Below are 21,636 nucleotides of genomic sequence, written 5' to 3' on the forward strand. Positions count from 1 at the left end.
GGAGAGTGTAGACATTCTTAAAGGACTCTATAAAGCTATCACGGAACCATGCATAGTGGGAAAACGAGTGAGATTGACCCTTCTTTCTCCTGAGCCCAGGGGAGACCCTCTTCCTAGCATACAGCTTATCGGTGTCCTCCTATGATAGTGACCCGGCACCCCGAAGAATTATGTTCATATTGGACCAAACTGCATATTTTCGTTTCGTTCCAATGTTCAGGGCTAATTGCAGGACGTATTGTGCTTTCTATGTAGAGTAGTGGAAAGAAAGAGTGTGGAGGCTAAGGTGTAGGTTGCCTTTGTTGCGCATCCAACTTCCATGTAGGAGTTTTGTTCCGTCACAATACCTAACCATAGCCATAACCAAGATCTTTCCATGACCTTGATCGTACCAAGTTCCACGTGCAGATATTGCAGATTTTTTGGGGGTTTTTTTTCCCGGAAAACATTGGTATTGGACAATAAAAGAGATGGTCGTTGAATGTAATCCCTGGGTCAGCAGACTCATCCAATAAAAAAAAAATGTCTTTCTGGTGATACTGTTGGACAGCCAGTTGAAAGCCATCCTGCACTGCCTGAGGTCCATGGCTTGCATCTCAGTACTCTCTCAATGGAGAATGTCAGCCAATCCTTCCACTTGTCACAGCAGCTGCTGTACCAGGCTCTGAGCTGGCTCTGCGCTCATGAAACCACTGTGGATTATATTGTGGAAAACCAAAATTGGCGTAGAGCCTTCTGAAGAAAGCTGTCACCACATTTTGCCATTGGCACCAGCAGTGATATAAAGAGTTGTTCCTGAACACATGCATGCTTGTAGCCTGCAGGCATTGTTGGCCTGTCTGTTCACCACTTTGCTCTGAGGCTGAAATTTCTCAACTATTGGAGGGATTACCATCAAATTTTGTAAAGATATTCATGAACCTCAGACAATGAGGCCATCTTACTTTGTTGATTCCCTGGCCTTTCCTACAATGTCACCATGACATTTTTGGTTTTAATGAAATGTCTCAACAACTATAGGATGGATTTCAGAAAGAAATTTAGTACACATACCCATGGTCAATGAATGAAATTCCCATCAGCTTTATTGTGTTTAGGCTAATTAACAAATATTAGCATGCTAACACAAGTTAATTAAACGAAGATGGTTGATGCAGTAAACATTACCTGGCAAAGAACCACTGTGCTTAAGTAAAGCCTCATAGCTGCTAATTCCTGGTCTTGTTCAGTTTTAATGGCGCTTGTTTATCTTATCATATCTTAAAGTGGTTGTTTATTTACTACCCTAATCCACCTCCCCCTCCAAGGTCATATTCTCCCAGTGCTAGTTCTGACAACCCCTTCTCCCCACCCCCACCCCACCCCTGCCCCCATCAGGACCATTAGCTTAAACTCAGTTCCCTGACAGCAGCAAAGAAATATCATCATTCCTCGACACCCACCTGGTTACTGTTAGGGAGCTGCCATGTTAAGTGGTGTGGCAAGCGGCCGAGGCTGTACTATGTGGGCTCCAGATAGATTGTGTTTATTTACCGCTGCATCTGTTTGCTTGCCGAGACACTGTGCAGAGCTTGGCAGCCCACAGATGGCTGGCCGGCGGCTTTTCACAACGGCCACCGTCCACGCCTGCTGCCACCAAGCCTCACACCACCCCACTAAAGCAGCAGAGCAGAGAAAAAAAAATACCAGGCTATACCGGGGGACTCGAGGCAGTAGTGAAAAAAGAAATAAAGAGGGGGACAAAAGAGAGAGGGAGGGATATTGCTCATTGACTAAAGGAGCGGGAGATGAGTGTCTTGCGAAACCAAGGGACGGGAGTGTGACAGTAGGCCTGGCTGTGAAGGGTGTATTTAACAGCGTGTCTGAACTCCACTCAATGACCCTTCATCCCTTGGTCTAACACTCTGGAGAGCACTTCAGAAACACTTTGTGTTTGCTCATTCACACAGCTCGCTCAAAGCCTGACAGTATGGCTCGGTGGAGGTTTTCATGCACTCAACACAGTCCTAGTAAATGCCTAACACACCATTTTTCAGATTTTATGTTTGGATTGAAATCAGATGGTTTGCTCAGAGGTGCTCAAATGTTTTCATGTTATAGAGCCCATTTCAAAGACCACCACTTCAATAGAGTTAGTCCTCGTGACATATTGTTTCCACCAGTGAAGCTGGAAAGAGGTTCTTTGCCTCTGTTAGTAATGTGTCTGTACTCAGATTGGACTGGGAATTTTTGAAAACAGATACAGCTATAACCCTTACACCAAGCATCATCATATTAATATTTATACATTCAAAGTGGCACTGAAATGATGAGTAAATTAGTGTAAGGACAGAAATTCTAACTTGAATACCACCCACCGACACTTTGCCTTGCCCTTTGTAGTCACACGAACAGAGCAGTTCTGGTGATGTTAGTGTTGGTCTGTCAGATCAGTACTTTGGATCAGACTTAAATATTTCAACAACAATCAGATGGATTGCCATGACATTTGGTACAGACATTAATGATCACCAGAGGATGAATCCTGCTGATATTGGTAATCCCTCAACTCAATATTTTGCCTCTAGCACCACCATGAGGCTTATGTTTGTGGTTTTGACTGAAACGATAGGTCAACTATTGGATGTATTGCCATTGATTTTAATTTTGGTACAGACATCCAAGTCTCCCACAGGATTAACCACCAACAAGTTTTCATCTAGCACCATCATCAGGTCAACATTTTAATCTTTGGTCGGTCCAATCTTTATTCCTATCAGCCTCGGGTATACTTTATTACAGTTGTACTGCTAGGAAGACAGCAACGTGGTATAAGATGCTAATTAACACCCATTAGCCTGCTAACACGCTAAATTAAGATGGTCAACATGGTAAACATTATACCTGTTAAACATCAGCATGTTGGCATTGTCACTTTGGCGTTAGGTCAAAACACGGGTGTGTTTCACAGAACTGTTAGCATGGCTGTAGATTTGTATTTTCTTTTTAACACAGTGCTGTTGTTCCATAAAAATCATAGTATATTATATAGTAGATTATAGTGTTTAAGGAGCCAAAAATACTCTTATAAAGCAGTAAAAATATGGTAGTCAGGAGCACTGATCACAGGCATTCTGTTGAGAGCTGGATGAGTTCCCTCTGCTCTTTTTGTGGGTATTAAAAAGCCATATATTTTCATGGCCTCTTGTCCGATGCATCATTTGGATGTATCTGCTCGTGCTCGCAGTAATTTGCTTGGAGTGCAGTGGTAATTGATTGCCCTGGGTGGGTAGGTGGGTGGGGTGGGGTGCACTTGCCACGTCGCTGTCTTCCTAAATCACATCTTGTGGCTCGCCGGACTCTGTGTGGACAGCAACCTCCCCCCCTCCTCGCCAGACACAGTTTGTCACCCCACTGTGACAAATGACAGACACACACATGAGAACAGATTGTGGACCATCCCCCTTTCCATACCATTCTTCTATACCATCCCCCTCTTCCATTGAGCAGTGTGTTTTTGTGTGTGTTTTTTTGTGTTGTTTGATAGAGTGAGGATCATGGACCGGCTGATTTCGCTCACCATCATGGCGGCATGTCCTCTCTCAGCGAGAGCACTAACCACGGACGGCAGCATTTTTTACAGAATTAGCCACAGCATTGGAAGATTGGGTCTTAGACTACACTTTACAGCTAGTGTTCTTTTCTAAACAGAAAGATGCATTTTCACTGCACCATTTTGAGCATAATAGTGAGGACAGATATGTTAGTGTGTTTGATGAGTAAGTGTCAGTATGGTGGATAGTGGAAGAAAAGCTAGATTGACAGAATTAGGGAGATGCATCAGTGGAATCAAACCTCAGAAGCACATTTTACAATATGCAATTCCAGATGTGTCACACACACACTGTGTCTATTTACATTAATGTAAGATGAACTTAATTAAGGGGACTAACATGTGGAGAATGTTGCCTCATTTGACTCATATCAGTTTGGCATTGTAAGTTATTCCCTAAAACGGATAGGAATAAAATAAATAAATAATTCCAATTGAAATATTTAATTCTAATCATATTTTGTTGACACGATTTTTACTTTAATTTGGTGTTATACTCTACTTAATCACAGGGCTGTGAAATATGATGATGATTTATATCTTGTGACGATAGAAAAACGTCAATCGTTTCATATTTTCAAATTTCAATATTTTCACAAAAATACTGGTTATCTGTGAATCTTTCCACTCTAAAATCGGTAATGGTATCGGTTTCAAAAATTCCATATCGGTCGGGCTCTAATTTCAAGCCAAAACACGCTGCCATTAATTTTTTTTTAGGTATAGGTAGGTAGAGTCCTCTAAATGTGCTGTTGTTGGGGCAGCTGTGGTTCAGGAGGTAGAGCAGTCATCCACCAATTGGAAGGCCGGCAGTTTGATTCCCATCTCCTCCAGTCCACATGTCAATGTGTCTTTGGGAAAGATACTTAACCTCAAATTGCTCCTTTTTTTTTTTTTTTTTTTTTTAAACATTAACATTATCAAATGTAGAGAAATGTCCTTCTCTTGTCCTATAAACATCTTTGTACTGCTACAACGCTACATGCAATGTAAACACAGGTTCTTTTGCCAGGCATTTAGAATAACTTCCAGTAACTGTATAGATATAACCTTATCGCTGATGTTCTTGTTTGCTTTTGTGGGTCATATAGAGGCATCATGAGACTGTTTCATAACCACTCAAAAACTCCTTGTACCAGCTTTAAATGTCATCTGATTCATCCACTTAAGACTTTTTTTTAAAAACAGTTTTTCCTTCATTTCTTTCATATTCTCTCTTGAATCCTTGTTCGAAACACATCAACATTCATCCACATCTGATTTTAACAAAAGGCTGGCATTGGGCCCATATTTATTTAGTCTTGTACACTGGAGAGATGTTGTGAATCATTACTGTACTATCTGCTGTTCTCTAGGCTTTCTCTCCTCTGTCAGTCAAACCCCCCCCTTTACTGCCCCCACACTGACACTATAAACCCTGATGATAGACAAGGTTAGGATCAATTCTCCCATCATTGGTTTCCTTTTACATCTTTGAAGATTACCGTTGCCAGGTGTGAAGCAGTAAACACCATTAAAAAGTGATGTTAAGTCTCTCCTTTTGTTTCATATCTTCTGTTCTAGTGACGTAATTCATACTGTCAGTGTCAGAGTTTGCTTTCCTCTCTGTATTATAATAGCTGATGTAGCGGTAGATCTCCTTCATATACACACCGCCATGTAATGGACATATAGGTCAAACATGTAGGTCAAAATGTATAGAGTGATTAATGTCAGCACTTTACAGCTGCCTCTCAGCAGTGACAGTAATCAGCGCGAGGCAGCGGCTGACCAAAACATTCAGTCTTACTCTTTGAAACAGAAAATCAGATTGACTCCTCTTTCTCTTTGATGTATTGAGACGGTCCAATGATGTGGAAGCAGAGCTAATATGTGACGCAATATGTCCCATCGGTCAAACTAAACAACATCTGGACTTTTTTTTTTTTTTTTTTTTTTTTTTTACTGAATCATGTCAACACGGTTCAAGTGTACCTTTTTAATCAGGAGAGACCAGTTTAGAGATTTAAAGCGTTGTTGATAAAACAGATGAGATATTTGAGGCCTCCATCTGGGGGTTAATGCCTGATTATAGGGATAAGCCCTGCGATCGGTCAACATGGTAAACCCTCTGACCATCAACAGTCTGCTTCCATGAACTTTGATGCTGGTGAGTGTGACGTCCAACACTGACATATAAAACACACTATATGGAGATTTGCAGGTTTAACCCTAATCACACAGGAAATTCCATAGAGAGAGAGAATATAGATTGCATAGAGCTAAAAATAGCTACCAGTTATTAGGCAGGTAGACTGAGTATGAGTATGATATAGACACGACCATCTTTATCCATCAGAGCTTCTCATTGTGGCATGATGTTATTGAGAAGCTATAAACACAACACTGATATATTATCACCTTATAAAGTTCATCCCAGACACCTCTGCATGACCTTTACGTGCTCCAATTCGAAATCCTCCTCATCACTTACAAAGGCCTCCGTCCTACCTCACTGAACTCCTCCATCATCACACCCCTTCACCAAACCTCCACTCAGTTGATTCTAACATCTTTTCCCTCTCCAAACTACAAACTCCAGGGGGAGGAGGGGTCAGGGACTTCTACAACACTGCCCCCACTCTGGAACGCTCTCCCCATGGATATTAAAAGCTCTGCGACCCTCCCCAATAGTAAAAAAAAAAAAGCCTTTTTAAAGCCTCTTTGAACTAATGCTCAGCTTTTAGTCCGATACTTTTAAAAGAGACTATAGCCACGTGTCCAAAGTCAACAGTTGGTGGCGCTGATGCTCCTATTGAAAGCGGTTAACCTCAAAAACAACATGGCACATGATAATGTAATCAACAGAGTGAGCGTCAAAGCTGGAGAGCATGATGGACAGTTGAAATGGAGATAACAGCTGAGGTCATAGATTCTTGCTTTTCGAAGTGTTATGACTACAGCCTTGAATCAGTTACACCATAGACACATGTTGAATGCTGCATCAGTGGGGAGAAAGCTTCAGAGAAATTTCAGGCACACGCGCTGCATTGATAGTCACACAAACACACGTGCAGATACTCTCTAGCGCACACTGTTGCTCGCTCGCTGCAGATTCAGGGAGATTGTATATAATTTGCGGGCGTCAGGAAGCCGCTATCTATATGCGGGAGAGTTGGGATGTCTGCAGTAAAGCAATAACTAGCGTTATAGGAGTATTTGTAGCACCAGAGATGCTACTGTTAAAATACAGTTAGGACAATGTTAAGACAGTTAACACACTTCATTATTCAGGGATGTTTATGGACATTAGGCTGTTTTCATTTAGTTTTTGTTTTATTGTGAACTTGAATATCATCTAATATGAAGAGTGCACACTGCAGTTACTAAAGGGTCACTACATGATTCTTTTGTTTACAGTAAGTTTCTAATTGACTGCTGAAACAAGTAATTGTTACATTATATTAATAATAAATGATTTAGTTTTGACAGTAGGGCCTTAGTGTGGTACATTGTAAACAACTGATGGAGATTATATCACTCATGATTAGTCTAAAAATGGCAGCAAATATAAAATCTCAGTAAAATGTTAGTTTTGGATAAGAAAACAATTCTATTAGAATAAAATTAATATAAACCAAGTACATTGGAACTCACATGTTTGCATTACGATGCTATGTTGTGTCTTTCTTACTGCTCTGTTTTTTAAAGCACCGTACAAATAAAATGAAATACCATAAAATCATTATTTTTCTCTTACCACTCCTACCATAAAACCAACAGTACAGCATGTCTCCTTATATTCAAACTTATCTTTGTCACTTAACCCTATTCTATATGAGAATAAACCTCAACCTTCAGCTCCAGGGCCACAAACATAACATTCTATCCTATATGTTGTGTTCCCTGCACCCTACGTACATAGAATGTCACAGTTACTATATGAATGTACTTGTCTCTGTGTCCCTTTGCAAACACTGGTCCACAGCTCTGATACACACTACCTTTTCACCTTTCACAATATGATAATAACACTGAAACAAGAGCTGAGGCAAGGTTTCATAAGCTTCAGCATGTTTTCTCTTCTTTAAGTAGGCCACTGTTTACAAAACCCCTCATAAATAAATATATATATATTTCTCTCTATTTGTAGATCTGCTTTAAAGGTTTCCAACCCTGGCTTTAGTGCCTGAATATAAAGGTTTTTTTTTTACTGTAAACTAGGGCAGAGGATGTGACTGCTATATAATCAGCCAAGGAAGGTCCCCTGGGTGTCTCAGTGCTGACAATGGGCCTGGCTCTTTCTCTCCAGCTCCTCTACTTATTATTTTAAAAGGCACCACGCAGCTGATCAGAGACTTGTGATGTCGGGGGGTGATCACGCTGTGTGTTGAGTAATAAACCTGGTTGGTTTTTGTTTGGAGCCTCCTGCTGTGACAGACTTCAAAGATGTGCACCTAATGAAGCAAAGGACTCCGTGGACTCGGGTCTCTCAGGGTGCGCTTTACACACAACAAGCACAACAAACTGGGCTTTGTTGTAGCACTTTTCCGCTTTGTTCAGTGGGACAAGTCTCCTCAGGGGTTCCTACAGCTGTTTATCTTGGATTTTTTTTAAAGCACTTCTACATTTACCTGTAGTGTAATATTCAATACAAGGGTGTAATTACCACCGGGGTCATGTTCAGTGTCCTCTTACTCTACATAATCAATATAAGAGAGGATCTAGGTCAATTAAGAAAAACTATACTCGTGTAGGTTGCCTTCAATTAATACTATGTGCTTACACCAATATTAAAGGTGTGCTGTACAGTTTTTGTTTCCCACTGGGATACAGTGTGTGTATCCTTGAGGCTGTTTACTTTCCTGTTAAGCATTTGCAGAGCTGATTTTTGGAAGAATTTGAAACCAACATTGTTTACATCAACTCACAGTCTCCTTCCTCCTTGGCTAAGTGGGTGCATTGCTCTTTTTTTCTTTTCTTTTTTTTTTTTTTTTTTTTTTTGCATGTCAACACCAGCAACTGTAAATGTGTGGAATAGTGTGAAACCATTGGCAGGACAGTGTACTCGCACAAGGGTGAACACTATATTTTTAATATCAACATAACATAACACCACTGGCTTTGGAGGCCACTTTAACAAACCATGAATCAAACTATAGTAGCGGGATTTCACTGCTTTTTTTTCATTCTTTAAACAAGTTGAAATATTAACTTCTCAAACACATCCGTTCATGTTTGAACCAAAATCTGGAAGTAGACAATAGAATAGAATAGTTTATTGTCATTGCACACATATACAACGAAATTTCTGCTGCACTGCCTGAGTGGTGCTCAAATAGGAAAGAGACTTAAAAGAGTAGAATTTAAATTTAGGTTAAAATCACACACACACACACACACACACGCACACACAGTTGAAACATACATACACAGCACTGAGTACATACGTATACAGTCAGATGCTGCTTGTGTTGCACTTATGTAGAAAGTAGTATGTATGTATTGCACATAAAAAAATATTGCTAGGCATAGCACAGGATTGTCTATGATGCTTTAACAATGCAAACAACACATGGAAAGACCTTAGCAACATTAGCAAGGCTATGGCTGGCTATTTATGGGCGTGTATAATGATGTCATCTCGTCTGTAATGTAGAAAAAAATATTGCAAACTAAATGTTCAGAGCTGGTTGAAGCCCTGGTTTTTGACTTGCGTTGAGCATTTTCACATACGTTAGCCTCCAGGTTTTGGAACTTTGACCATGTTCAGCATATATATCCAACAACATAACAGTATATAAATGACAGCAAACCAGAAAAAAACGTAATACGCCCCCTTTAAGTTAACAACGTTGCTACTAGAGGTCAGAAACTCCACGGGGTATGTTTAGGTTTTGTGAGCAGTAGTGTTTGTGTAGACTTGAATGCTCTCTGAGGCCACATAGAGGCTGTCCTAACTCTGTGGTTGGTCCACTTTGTTAGGGCTATATTCAGCCTGACAGTGAGCTCTGCACACACTACACAGAGCTCAAAAATGCTTCATGTATTATTGTTTTCAGTCACAGTTCCCATAGCAATGAAACTTAACATTTTAATGGTTAGTACATTAATTATTCAGAATTGTTGGCCACATTTCTGAATATTTAGTTAGACTTGAAAACAAAAAGTCCAGTGTCATTATAATTTGTTATTATCAACGTATGTATCATTCACATTGTTTATGGGTTTCTGATTCAATAACTACATTTTTAGTTTTCATTTTGATATTTGACATTGGAGAGAAACGGGAAACACGGATTTTTGCCTGTTATTATATTGTCCTATGTAAACAGAGCACCCATGCAGATGTTGCATAGACCACCACAGCTGCTCTCATTGGATCACCCAATATAAATAAAGGTTACAAAAATTAATAAAGCCTCCTGAATGGTATAGAACTGGGAACGCTGAGGTAATGTTGTATCAACACCCATATTCATTTTGCCCTTAACACCAGTCTAACTCTTCAGGGGAAACTGATCTAGGAAATTAATTTAGAACGTCTGCCCACATCACACAATCCATTTGTGAAGCCTTGAGTTTCTGCAGTCACTGTTGTTCTCTCCTTTTATGAGACTTTGCTATCGGCAGTAAGCTGACAGAGTCTGGTTGAGCTGACAGAGCAAGACTGTAGCTCCAAAACTTTTTGTCCTTATGTAAGGTCTCAAGTTACAGTTTGACAACTTGCTGCATCTCTGAAAAATAACCAGCAATAAAAACGCTTACTAGCAACAAAGTTCTGTTGTTCCTCCTTCAGGTCGTCCTCTATTTTTGCTTCAATCCACCAAACATCCGCATTCGCTACGATGATCGAGCCATCCTTTTTACAATCGCTATTCATAGTTGATGCTAATCCTAATCCTTTGTTCTCCTTCAGCTGTTCGAAATGACCGGAATAAAAAGAAGAAGGAGAGCCCAAAGCCGGAGCTGGCAGAGAGCTACGAGATGACAGCCGAGCTGGAGACCATCATAGAAAAGATTCGTAAGGCCCATCAAGAAACCTTCCCCTCCCTCTGCCAGCTTGGCAAATACACCACGGTGAGTCCGCTGTCTGCAAATATACATCTATACAGTAGATCAATGAAAATGTTCGACTGTGGTTTGCGCTTCTTTTGAATCATAAACATAACAGAGCTACGCTGTTTCTTTGACCCCACTATGCCTATGGTACGGTGCGCTTCTTTGATCCGGTCTTGCAAACTACCCGCGAGTGCAGTGTTCGTAATGATAATCAATCTCTCGTACTGTACTCTAAATCCCCCTCTAATGCAGCTCAGGAGTCTAGATGTACACCGCTGACTGTCCAGGCAAATCCTCACCAACACTTCTTCTTCTTCTTTCAATAGCTATTGATTGGACATTAAGTGTGATAGAAAGGCTGTACAGGCATGCATCATAACAGCACAGCTAACACACCACGACTTCCAGCTTCTCCGGTGAGACCGATCCGAGATGATAGCAGGGTTTGTTTACCCGTTTTTTCCTATATGTTGCAACGTAGTGAGGAGGAATCAGAAAGAGATGTCAGGAATGGAAGACGTTGCAGCTGTCGACACCAAACCTTGATTGGGGAAAATGCTTTTGAAGCAGACAGCTGCCTATCAGTCAGTCTGAGACGGCCTCCAGTTCTGACACGTCTAAAAAGTGGAATAAACGCAGTTAATCCAACGTGCGTCATTATCTGCTTCCGTAAGTCAAAACGCTGATGTGCGACGGAGCTAAGCTGGATGTATTGAGAACGCTTGTCAAGGTCTGTGAGAAGCTTTATTCCACCAGTCATCTCCCGCCAGACATCAAGGTTTCTTTATCGTCCCCCTTAAACCCTCAAACGCCAGGCCCTTTGCTGAACTAACAACCAATGAAAGGCCAGATAGCGAGGGGATGCTAATCCAAACGGGGTCTTTGAGAAGAACCTGTCAATCAGACACCCTTGTTTTCAGTTCTCAAAGCGGTCGACCCTGCAAAGTCTCTACATTCCCCTCAACTCAGTGACAACAAGCTCCTGTTTCCCCTGAGAGACTGCCCTGCACTCGTCATGACTCGGTGCAAAAGTTGAAGGTCGCTCAAATGTCAAAAGAACCTCCAAAAGCGAACACCGACCCCTAGCTCGACGCTGCAAAAACCCCGTGTTCAGCTGAGCTTTGTGATGCTCATGACAGGTAAATGGCTCGAGCTGCAGGACGGCTCGATCCCGAGTAGAGATGGAGGCGCTTTGATTGACAGGTAGGCATGGCAGCAATGTGTGGGGAGGTGACAGATTCTAATGTGTTTGTTTTTAAGATGACTCAACGTGTAGATTACAGTCGGCGGGAGTGAGACGTGATTGACACTGGTGTGCCACTAACAGTCATCTGTAGGGAGCATTTGAGAGCAGGAAGAGAGAGGTTTAATGATTTTGGTGGAACCAGTTTTGGAAAATCTCCCGACACCTGTCAATCATGTAAAATACTGTTTATAGGAGGATAAACAAATCTACGCAGTGATGCCTCAATTGTGGCAGTGATGAAAATCATTCAGTCACTGGCAATAAACTGGAGTGGAGCTGGTAAGTGATGCTAAAACGGAGCAAATTGGCATATAGTGCAGCTGTACACTGCTGCTGCTGTCATTTCAATGTACAGTAATCTCCCGTCTCCAAAACACTGTTTTCCCCCCCCCCCCCCCTTCTTTCAATCCCAACACAAAGCACCTAATCGCTGTAACCCCTCTCTACTCCACCCTTATCCCATCCCCTCTCCCACGGGACACTTCCTGATTTTCCAAAATAAACAGTCACATTGAGGCAAAAAAAAAATCCACGAGTGAAAATAGTGGCGCATAATAGCAAAAATATTGCTCCCCCGTCATGATATAAGCCAGTGTTTGCTGTTTGTTGGAGTGGCAGTCGGGCCTCAGATAAAGCCTTAATCTGGATCAGTGGTAATTATGCTTGCTCACAGACTGTGAGAAGTTCCTCATTATTACAAGCGATTGGATCCTGATGCGCCTTTTGAGTCCTCCTCGTCGGAAACAGAAGAGGAGCTCCCGCGCCCCTAGATTAGGTTAAAGCTCCAATTATGTGGTGAAATATTCAAATCCTAGTCTGCAGTGATTTAGGAGTTCATTGCCGGGTTAGCGGAGATAGCTCGCGCGAGTGAGAGGGCTTAGCTCCACAATGAATAACGCTTCATTGACAGTGATGGTGATGAAAAACGAGCCCGGCAGTTTCAAAGACAAAATAAAACATTAGCGGTCGACGTGGCCGGCGGGCTCCGGGAGCCGCTGTGCAAGTACACGGGGCCCCCGCCTGCAGATATTAGCCACATTACAGCCATGATTCAACGTCGCTATTTGTCACAGGTGCTGGCTGCTTTTACTGCTTCTCCCCTTTCTGGATCTGTACACACGAGCCGGCGCGCTGATGTACTGCGCAGCACTCATTTCTACACTGCCGGCTTATTTTCTAATGTTGCAACTTGTCTAATTTGTTTGGATAAATGTTCTTAAATGAAATTAGAATTCCCCGGCAACTTCCTTGTTTCGCTCTATTGAATTATGGGACTCGTGTAATTGACTGAGATTGCAGGGTGGGGGGGGGGGGGGGGGGGGGGGCAATGGGAGATGGGGGTGGTGGGGTGCCTAAAAAATAAAAAAAAAACTCAACTGCGAATTATTTCACCCTCCCTCTTCTCCACCCTTTTTCTTCCCTGCCCCTCTCCACCCAGAGGGAAGACAAGATGAGTTGCTTTAATATCAGCCACCGCCGCCACCCCACCCCACCCCCCTTCCAACATATGTGGATTGTGCAAACACACACTCTCTCTCTTTCTCACACACACACACACACACACACACACACACACACACACACACACACACACTCCTTTGTCGACACCTCCACCTCCTCCTTCCCCATCAAATCAGACGTCAATCAGTGGAATGTGAGTCCGTAGTGCTGTTGTGTCGACTGCAGCTCGTTGTCTGTGATTTAAGCACAGTCCTAATGTGCTTCTCACTTAACCCCGGATCATATTTAATGATCTCTCTCTTTCTCTCTCCACCGCTCCATGTCTCCCGATATCTCCCTCTCTCTCTCTCTCCCTCTCTCTCTCGGATTGCCACACAATAGATAGTCTCCTGGTGACAGTGTCCAGCAGCCGCGCTGCTAACTGCCTCACAGTAACAACCTCAGGGGGATTGATGTGCTGTGAGGCAGAGGGCTTCCACAGCTGTCTCTCCACACTCAACTCAGAGGGCTGCTGTGTTCAAGCCCTCTCACACTACAATAGCTCCTGGGGTTGAGCTTAGACTCATTTTGAGGTTGGCAAACATATTGAGCATATATTGGATTTTCAGTAAAGAATCTGTTCTTTTTCCACCTGCCCCTTTTTTTCTTCAATAGCTTCAAGCGTCTAAAAATGATGTCCTCTATGTCTATGTTATTTGTAGAGAATTTAGGAGCTTTAAGTAAATGATTCAAATAAGCAAATGGGCCATCTCTACATTCTACAATTTAAAAAATGTAAAGGTTTTTTTAGGCTGAGTTCAGTATTTCTGCTTCAGCACCGGAATCTTATTCCTGCCAATGTGGAGAAGGAAGCATTTAACCTATATAATTTAACACTTGACTGAATTATTAAATCTATAAGAAAGTTAAATGATAATAAGTAATTTAAAGACCTTCTTTTTGCTGTCTGACTCAATACTCAAAGGAAATGTTGGGGGAATGGAATCATGGAATCAGCTTTTTTTTTTTTTAAATCCTGGCTATGATGCTGCCATGTGATTATCTGCTCTTTTTACAAGAGGAAAACCAGTTAACACTTTAACAGAATAGACCATGCCAACTTGGAGCATGACATTTTTGGCCGAGTGCATTCAGAGTGCAGCCAGGACATAGAAAGATTAGCTAAAGCATAGTTGGTGGGTAGGTGTAACTAACCTTGCTGCTTGGATCTGGCAGCTCTAATGCAAGTCATTTTCCTTTTTGTGGTAAGGTAAATTCTCAAATAGTAGTTTCTACTCCAACTGCAGAGAGAATAGGCCTCTTCCTGTTTTTGTTGTTCTCCCAGTTTAATTTGCTGTTAGTGCCAACTCTGCAAAATTTCTTCATGTTTACTTATTTTCTTGATATGTTGGAATAAATGACCTTTGAACTAAGTTACCTTATGGTAAATATAAGTAGCTGTAAAAAAAAAAAGAAAAGAAAAGAAAAGGTCAAATTATGGCTATTGAAGAATCTATTGCGTAGGACTAGATGTTATTATCCCTTAGCTGCACACTTGAATCCCATCTCCCAGAGTAACTTTGATGTTGCATGGCTATGAACCCTCTACAGGCTGCTTCAACCTGTTGGACATTTGCTGTCCAGCTCTGGGTACTTCAGCTTCTTGCACTCACAGGCCTCCTCCAACTGCATCCTCCTAGGGCACTGTGAGCTCAATGATGTAGATGAGCCGGAGTGAGACCGACCATAGTATGAGGTCTGGTCTAAGGTTGGTCGATTTGAATTCTCATTGTAATATATATATGATTTTTTAGATGTTTTAAGGCAAGGCAAGGCAACTTTAATGTGTATAGCACATTTCAGCATCAAGGCTATTCAAAGTGCTTTACATAAAATGCATCAGGATAGAATATAAAAGCAATACATGTCAACATAAGAAAAACATTGAAACACAATTAAAAGTGTTAAAATGGAAATTAAATTAAGCTATAATAGGAGAATAAAAAGTTACAGTGCAGGTATTAAACCTAACATTTGTATTTAATAAAAAAAAGCAGCAGCAAACAGAAAAGCCCTCAGCTGTGATTTAAAAGAAGTGAGTGTCTTCTGGGAGTTTGTTTGGATATGTGGAACATAAAAACTGCTTTTCCTTATTTAATTTTGACTCTTAGAACAGAAAGCAGATCTGATCCAGACCACCTGAGAGGTCTGGGCGGATTTAGATGTGATTTTATAGATGATGATATAAGTAGATAGTAATTCACATGCACTCCTGCATCTTTGCTCTTTTTACATCAAAAACCACAATGGAAATAAATTTGATGTTCTTATAAAGTAATACAACAAGTTTTTGGCTAAAGCACCAATATACAGAATTTCTATAATGAGTCATTAATTCAACTTTGCTACTTTCTTTGATCGCTGTTAACATGTCATCGAAACTCAACACTTCCTGCACAGATGTTTGACATTAATGGGTTTCCAGCGGCATAACTTCACTCCTCTTCTGCATTTTATGTCAAACATCTGCAGGAAGTTTTGTATTTCATTGACTTTAGCTCAACATTGATCATAAAAAAAGCAAAGCGGAAGCAACTGGAATGAATTGCTGCACTCATAGAATTACTGCTGTGGAAATGCTTTCCACTCTGACACAAGTAAAATACAGAAAGGCAAATGATATTAAATTTGGTATAAATGGATTGATTGCATAACACCCCTGTGACCAGATTTTATTTCATCATATTTCTGTCTACTCCTCCGAAAAGCTGCACAGTAGACGTGTATATGCTCTCTTGGTTTCATTGCTAAAAGTTCAAACTCAAAAATTAGAATTTAGGATTGAGTGTAAGTTTTTGTCCAACTTAATTTATTACCTTTGTTTGGGGTTTGACATAATACTTTATTAATTCTTTCAATTACTTCTGTAAATTGTATTAATACAATACGTATTTTAAAATTGCAAAGAATGACAGCAAGGTTTGTCATTCGTCAAAATAAAAGTCAAAAAGTCAAATCTAACGATATTATATCCCAGTACAGAATGTCAAAGTGCATCTTCAGCCACGTTGTATCAATATGTGCTAGTAAACACAAAGATGAGCATGTTTTCTCTGCCCACTCTGATCAGTCTCTACTGTTTGTCTGTAAACACAATTTAAATGGAGACACATGCTTTATGCCACTGAATTCTTCATTCTCCGTTTATGCTGAATAAACAGCCTAAGTTTGTTTATAGACACAAAGAACTCTTTGTCAGTGTCTCTTTGCAGTTGTATTTATGATCTGAAAAATAAGAAAAAGCTATGCAACAGTCAATTACAGCTGCACAAAGGCTTTGTTTCCATCTCTCCTGAGGCCTGTGAATAATACTGTGTACACTCCTAACCTTTCTGCAGGACTGGGCAGTGGCACAAACCTTTTTGTTGCTGTCAAGAACCCTTTTTATATAGTTGTTTATGGCTTAATTATGTGCTCAAACTCTATCCAAGCCAAGCCAGCTACACAATGGAAAAATCAGAGTGAAAACAGTGCCCAAACAAATACTAGTATAAAAACAACAGGTACTTTGTGAATTTCTTTTAAAATGAAACACTAGTGCCAATATTATCATTCGACATTAGCTTATTGTAGATATATGTATGAGAAGTTGCAGTACAGAAATGCCAAAGATACATTTGAGGTAGTTTAGAAACAGTGGCGTTATTGCAGAGGTTGTCCATCTGTTCCGACTTAAGTTAATTTCTTATAGTGAGCAAATTAATTTGTTAATCTAACATAAGCTAGTAGCATGGCAGAGTAGTGCACTCTGACGCAATCCACCGCAATCCTCTTGTTTGAGCCCTCAGAAGGTATGCCTGTAAGTAGATATGACGTTTTTTGGTGTATTCTTTATTAGTGACAGGTTAATACTTTTTGAGTATTAATCTTTGCAAAGTACTACTAGTTTAAGCCAATGGATGTTTGGCTAATCAGTCAAGGCATATTTTTGTTGTAAAAGTCGTTATAATTGGTATGTTTAATAATAATGTATAAAATGACGATGTGCACATGACTCTGCAGCTCTCCTGGGCTTTAAAAAGCTTTATAGGAGAATTTCAGCTCATTGTTTAGCTCTCCGACTGCAATTTTACTGTTTTGGTTCACTCTCAGCACTTTCATAACCTCCTTTCATAACCTCCTATTCTCAACTTGTTTCTGCTGCTCCCATGTGGCCAAAAATGATATTGCAAATTTATGAATACTTTTTTTTTTTGGGTTAGTTGACAGCCAGCCGCCTAATTAATTGAAACATGGATGATGTTTCCTGACTTCTATGTGTTTTTTTCAGGGGAGTTACTCTGGCTGTGGTTTCTGTACACTTTAGACTCACAAGAAGGACAGTATTTCACCAGACAACAGTTTACAATTTAATTTTTCATTTCATTCATATATTACTCACAATTCTTAAAAAAAAGAAAACGTAAGGAATCATTATCTAAATGTTTTTGTATATGTCTTTATGTTACAGTAAAATGTGGATATTCACTATTATAACATCAGATTTTTAAACTCTTAAGTATTTGTATTGGTCTCAAGAGTCTAGGTTCTGCGTTTTGCTGTAGATATCTGTCATACAGATTGTCAACAATCACATATAAAGAGCAAAACCAACAATGTGTCAGTGCATCAGCAGTAACTTAAGACTCTGATATGGCTGCCCCTCAGCAGGCTTTTCAAAAGCTGGCCAGTCAGAAGAGAGTGGGCTCTTTGGAAGAGGGACTTTAAAAAGACAGTAGCTAGGACGGACTGTTAAGAGACAGAGGCTGAACTGGGGGGCTACATAAAGGGCAAGTATAAGATAAATAAGGAGGGTTTTTTTTAACTGTGAGTCATGCAAAGCTACTCTTGTGGAGAAAAATAAATAAAATATGAAGCTTGAGCATAACAGGTTATTTTTGTTTTGTTTTTTTAAAAGTTGCCTTACTGTGTGGTTCAATTATCATAGTTAGTAACTTGTTTCAACTTGTTATGGCCCTGTACATTACAGATCTGCACACTGCATCTGTTCTGGGTTTTGGTTTAACTAGATAACCCCTAGTAGCCTGCCTGGTCTGATCTCTCACATCATTTATTTGTGAGTACAGAAAATTTGGTTGTTTACTATAACAGATATTCCCAAAGAAACCCATTAGATTGCATGCCAACCTCCGTTCTACTCTGAGCCAATGCAAGACTGGCATGCATTCTCTCTGTACCCTGCCTCACATCTAACAGACAGGGCAATGCGAGCCTTGCAGCTTTATTCTGAGCTATTTGAAGCTTAGACTGATCTTTGTGGCTGCACCCAACCAGACTGCTGAGCAATAATCAAGGTGAGATAAAACTACAGCCTATGCCACTGGCACTCCAGAGGCAGTGGTAAGAAAAGAGGAACATCTTGTGATGCATAATATTCCTCTACCCATTTTCTTAATATTCTCACTATGTTTCTCCTATGATGGCTGCTCATCAAGCGTGGCTCTAAGCAAAATTGTCGTTTGAACCTGTTCAATATCTGATCCTTTGAGTGATAGGCACAGCTGATTATCTTTATTAGTGGCTTGTTTGGCCATGAAAATCATACTTTTTGATTTTGCTACATTCAAAACAAGTCTACTCTCACATATCCACTCAAGTAATAATTGCAGTTCAGATTATAGTGTGTTCCCGAAATCATTATTTGATGCAAAATATATATCTGTATCATCTGCAAATACGATAGCACTCCACTTACCCAAAACCAAGGCATGTCTTTGGTAAATATTGAAAAGAGTACCGGCCCAAGGCAACTCCACTGGGTCATGCTGCACTGTAAGCATTTAGGGTAGGAAAAACCACTATTAAAAAACACAGACTGCATCGTATTGGATTAGTAACAATTCATCCAGTGTACTGCTGTTGGACTAAACCCATGTGTAATTAGTTTTGTTAAGAATAACCTATGGTCTACAATACAGTTCCAACCATAATTGTCATTGTCAGTATAAGATACCCATTTGTCAGTCATCTCTACCAGTGCTGTGCAGGTGGAATGATCTCCCTTAAGTGAAAAATAATGTAGTATCTGTTCAAGAACAACTTTTTCCATCAGCTTGCTCAACACTGGATGAACACTCATGGGTCAGCTATTGGCAGCTGAGAAACTTGTTGTTTTTCGGACGATGTACAACCTTGGCAGATTACAAACCTGAGGGAATAAACCCCTCCTTAAGACTTAAATTAAAAATATGACATATCTGCAATGAATTATATTGGTAACAACTAGTAACCATCCAGATTATCCATACCAGCCAGGATTTTACTGTACATTTTCTTAATGGGACAATGGTCAGCTAAAGAGAGAAATAGTTCATTAAATAACTTTTTGCAGCTCATTTAATGCCAACACTTGGTTCCACTCAACAATCTCTATACCTTTAACAAAATCATTATCACAAAACATTCTACATGACCTCTTGTATAACTTTAGGAATTATACTTTTTCTTAATAGCCTCAATAGTATGATCTTTTAATCCCACAGGACAGATTTAGAGCATAATTCACAGTTATTAGTAAATATGCGATCAATACAGGTTGCAGATGTTTGTGCGGCATAATTGCAATATACTCTAGTTGACTGGTTCACCATCTTCGAGTTAAATTATAGATGAATGCAGTGCTGTTCAAATTTTTTTCTCAATGGGCATAAGTCCAAAAGCCGCCAAAAAGTCTCAATACTGGCATCCATCAGGTCCAGTCCAGTCCAACCTTGGTGGTAATATGGCTTTGTATAAACATTTCTACGCCTCCCCCAAAAAATATTTCTACAGTTTCTAAAAATGTTATAGTCTGGTAGGCTTACCCCCAAGTCTCTTATTGATTGGTCTAAATGTGTTTCTGAGACAGCAAGTGTCTTGATATTTTCACTGGCCTATCACATTTCAAACATTGAGGAAGGAGGATGCCCACTTGACAACCCAGATGATGCCATCACTCATTTGACCAGTTCATACCAACCAATGATCCAACACACTTTATATCATTGACTGGGGGATTTCTCTCTGCTCAGTCAGGCAGTTGTAGATGATGAGACCATAATCTTCTCTTGATCTTGCCTCCTTCATTCCGCCTTCATCGTAACAGCTCAGCTCCTCTCTTCCTCACTCGTTCAGAAAAGTCCTCAATGATGTAAACTGAGGTGTTTATCAGGTAAGGTCTTGCCATGGCCATAACGATCTCTGTCTTTCACTGTCACTCTGAACTTTCTATTCCTGTGAGCTCTCCCAATTTCCACAGAGACATCCAGTTTTATGGTGAATAGTTCTTGTGCTTTGGACTCAAGCCCAGGTTTCATTAGCTGTATATATGGTCCAAGTCCATTAATCACAAGACTATTTCTCTTGCATTGATTCTCTAGGTAATCCATCTGATTATAGTATCCCTTCGCAGATTGTCCTAATTTCAGTTCATTAACCTACTTGGATATGTACTTAAACTCACTTTATTGGGCCTTTTGGTGTTTCTTTAGATCATCAATCTCATTTTGAGAGTAATTCAGTCTCACCTTTGAGTTCTTGTAACTCAACCAACACTGAGTACACTCTTTTCTTGGCTGAGTCCAGGATCATTTGAGAAAATCCTCAGATCCTCATGAAAGCTCTTCTGCTGGTCCAGTAATCCTTAAGAGTGTCCCTTGTCACATACTCAGGATCGTCACTCAGACTTGCTGTGTTTGCATTTCTGTTGTAGCCCACCATGATTCTTGCAGTTCCAACTCTTTCCAAATCCTCCAACTCTTTGTGGAAATTAATTCAGCAGATTTTTTAACCTAGATGTATTATGTTATTGTTGTTTTCAGGGCTCGTCTAGCTACTGCTGTGGAGTAGGCTGAAATCAATCCTTTAAATATAAACCATCCATAATGTTTGACTGTATGGTAGTAGGTCGATTCAAATGCACTATCAATGCCATGCAAGATGTTCATTAATTCCTTGCCAGAAATCTAAGAAATATTAATTTCATATATGTCAAACAGACAATTTCAAAGCTTCAGCTCTCTACACAGTCTGTGAAAGTTCAATATGTGTTAGTCTCATACAGGTGAAACAGCAGGTAGTAAAAGGTTAAAACCCCCTTTTAGAAGCCACACTATGGTCTTTATTCTGTTGAATTAAATGTTGTATCAGAGAAAATAAGAAGACAAGGAAAAATACTGTTTCCTTTTATGATCATCACGAAAGCCCAGTACAAGTCAGAAAAGGTCAAAAGCTAAAACAGCATAAGGTGTTCCAGGTAGAAAGGTCAAAGCAGCCACAC

The 21,636-nt window shown here is 40.3% G+C and overlaps 2 protein-coding genes across 2 annotated transcripts in view; both read left to right on the forward strand.

Annotated features, from left to right (window-relative positions):
• Positions 1-21,636, forward strand: part of septin7a (septin 7a) — a 461,874-nt gene that overhangs the window by 247,368 nt on the left and 192,870 nt on the right. The window lies entirely within an intron of this gene.
• Positions 1-21,636, forward strand: part of LOC133995962 (retinoic acid receptor beta-like) — a 121,590-nt gene that overhangs the window by 83,942 nt on the left and 16,012 nt on the right. The window contains exon 4 of the mRNA XM_062435471.1: positions 10,491-10,651. Within this exon, the coding sequence (XP_062291455.1) occupies positions 10,491-10,651 (161 nt within the window). The remainder of the gene's footprint in view (positions 1-10,490; positions 10,652-21,636) is intronic.

The sequence above is a fragment of the Scomber scombrus genome, chromosome 16, assembly GCF_963691925.1.
Source record: "Scomber scombrus chromosome 16, fScoSco1.1, whole genome shotgun sequence".
In the NCBI taxonomy this organism is placed as follows: Eukaryota; Metazoa; Chordata; class Actinopteri; order Scombriformes; family Scombridae; genus Scomber; species Scomber scombrus.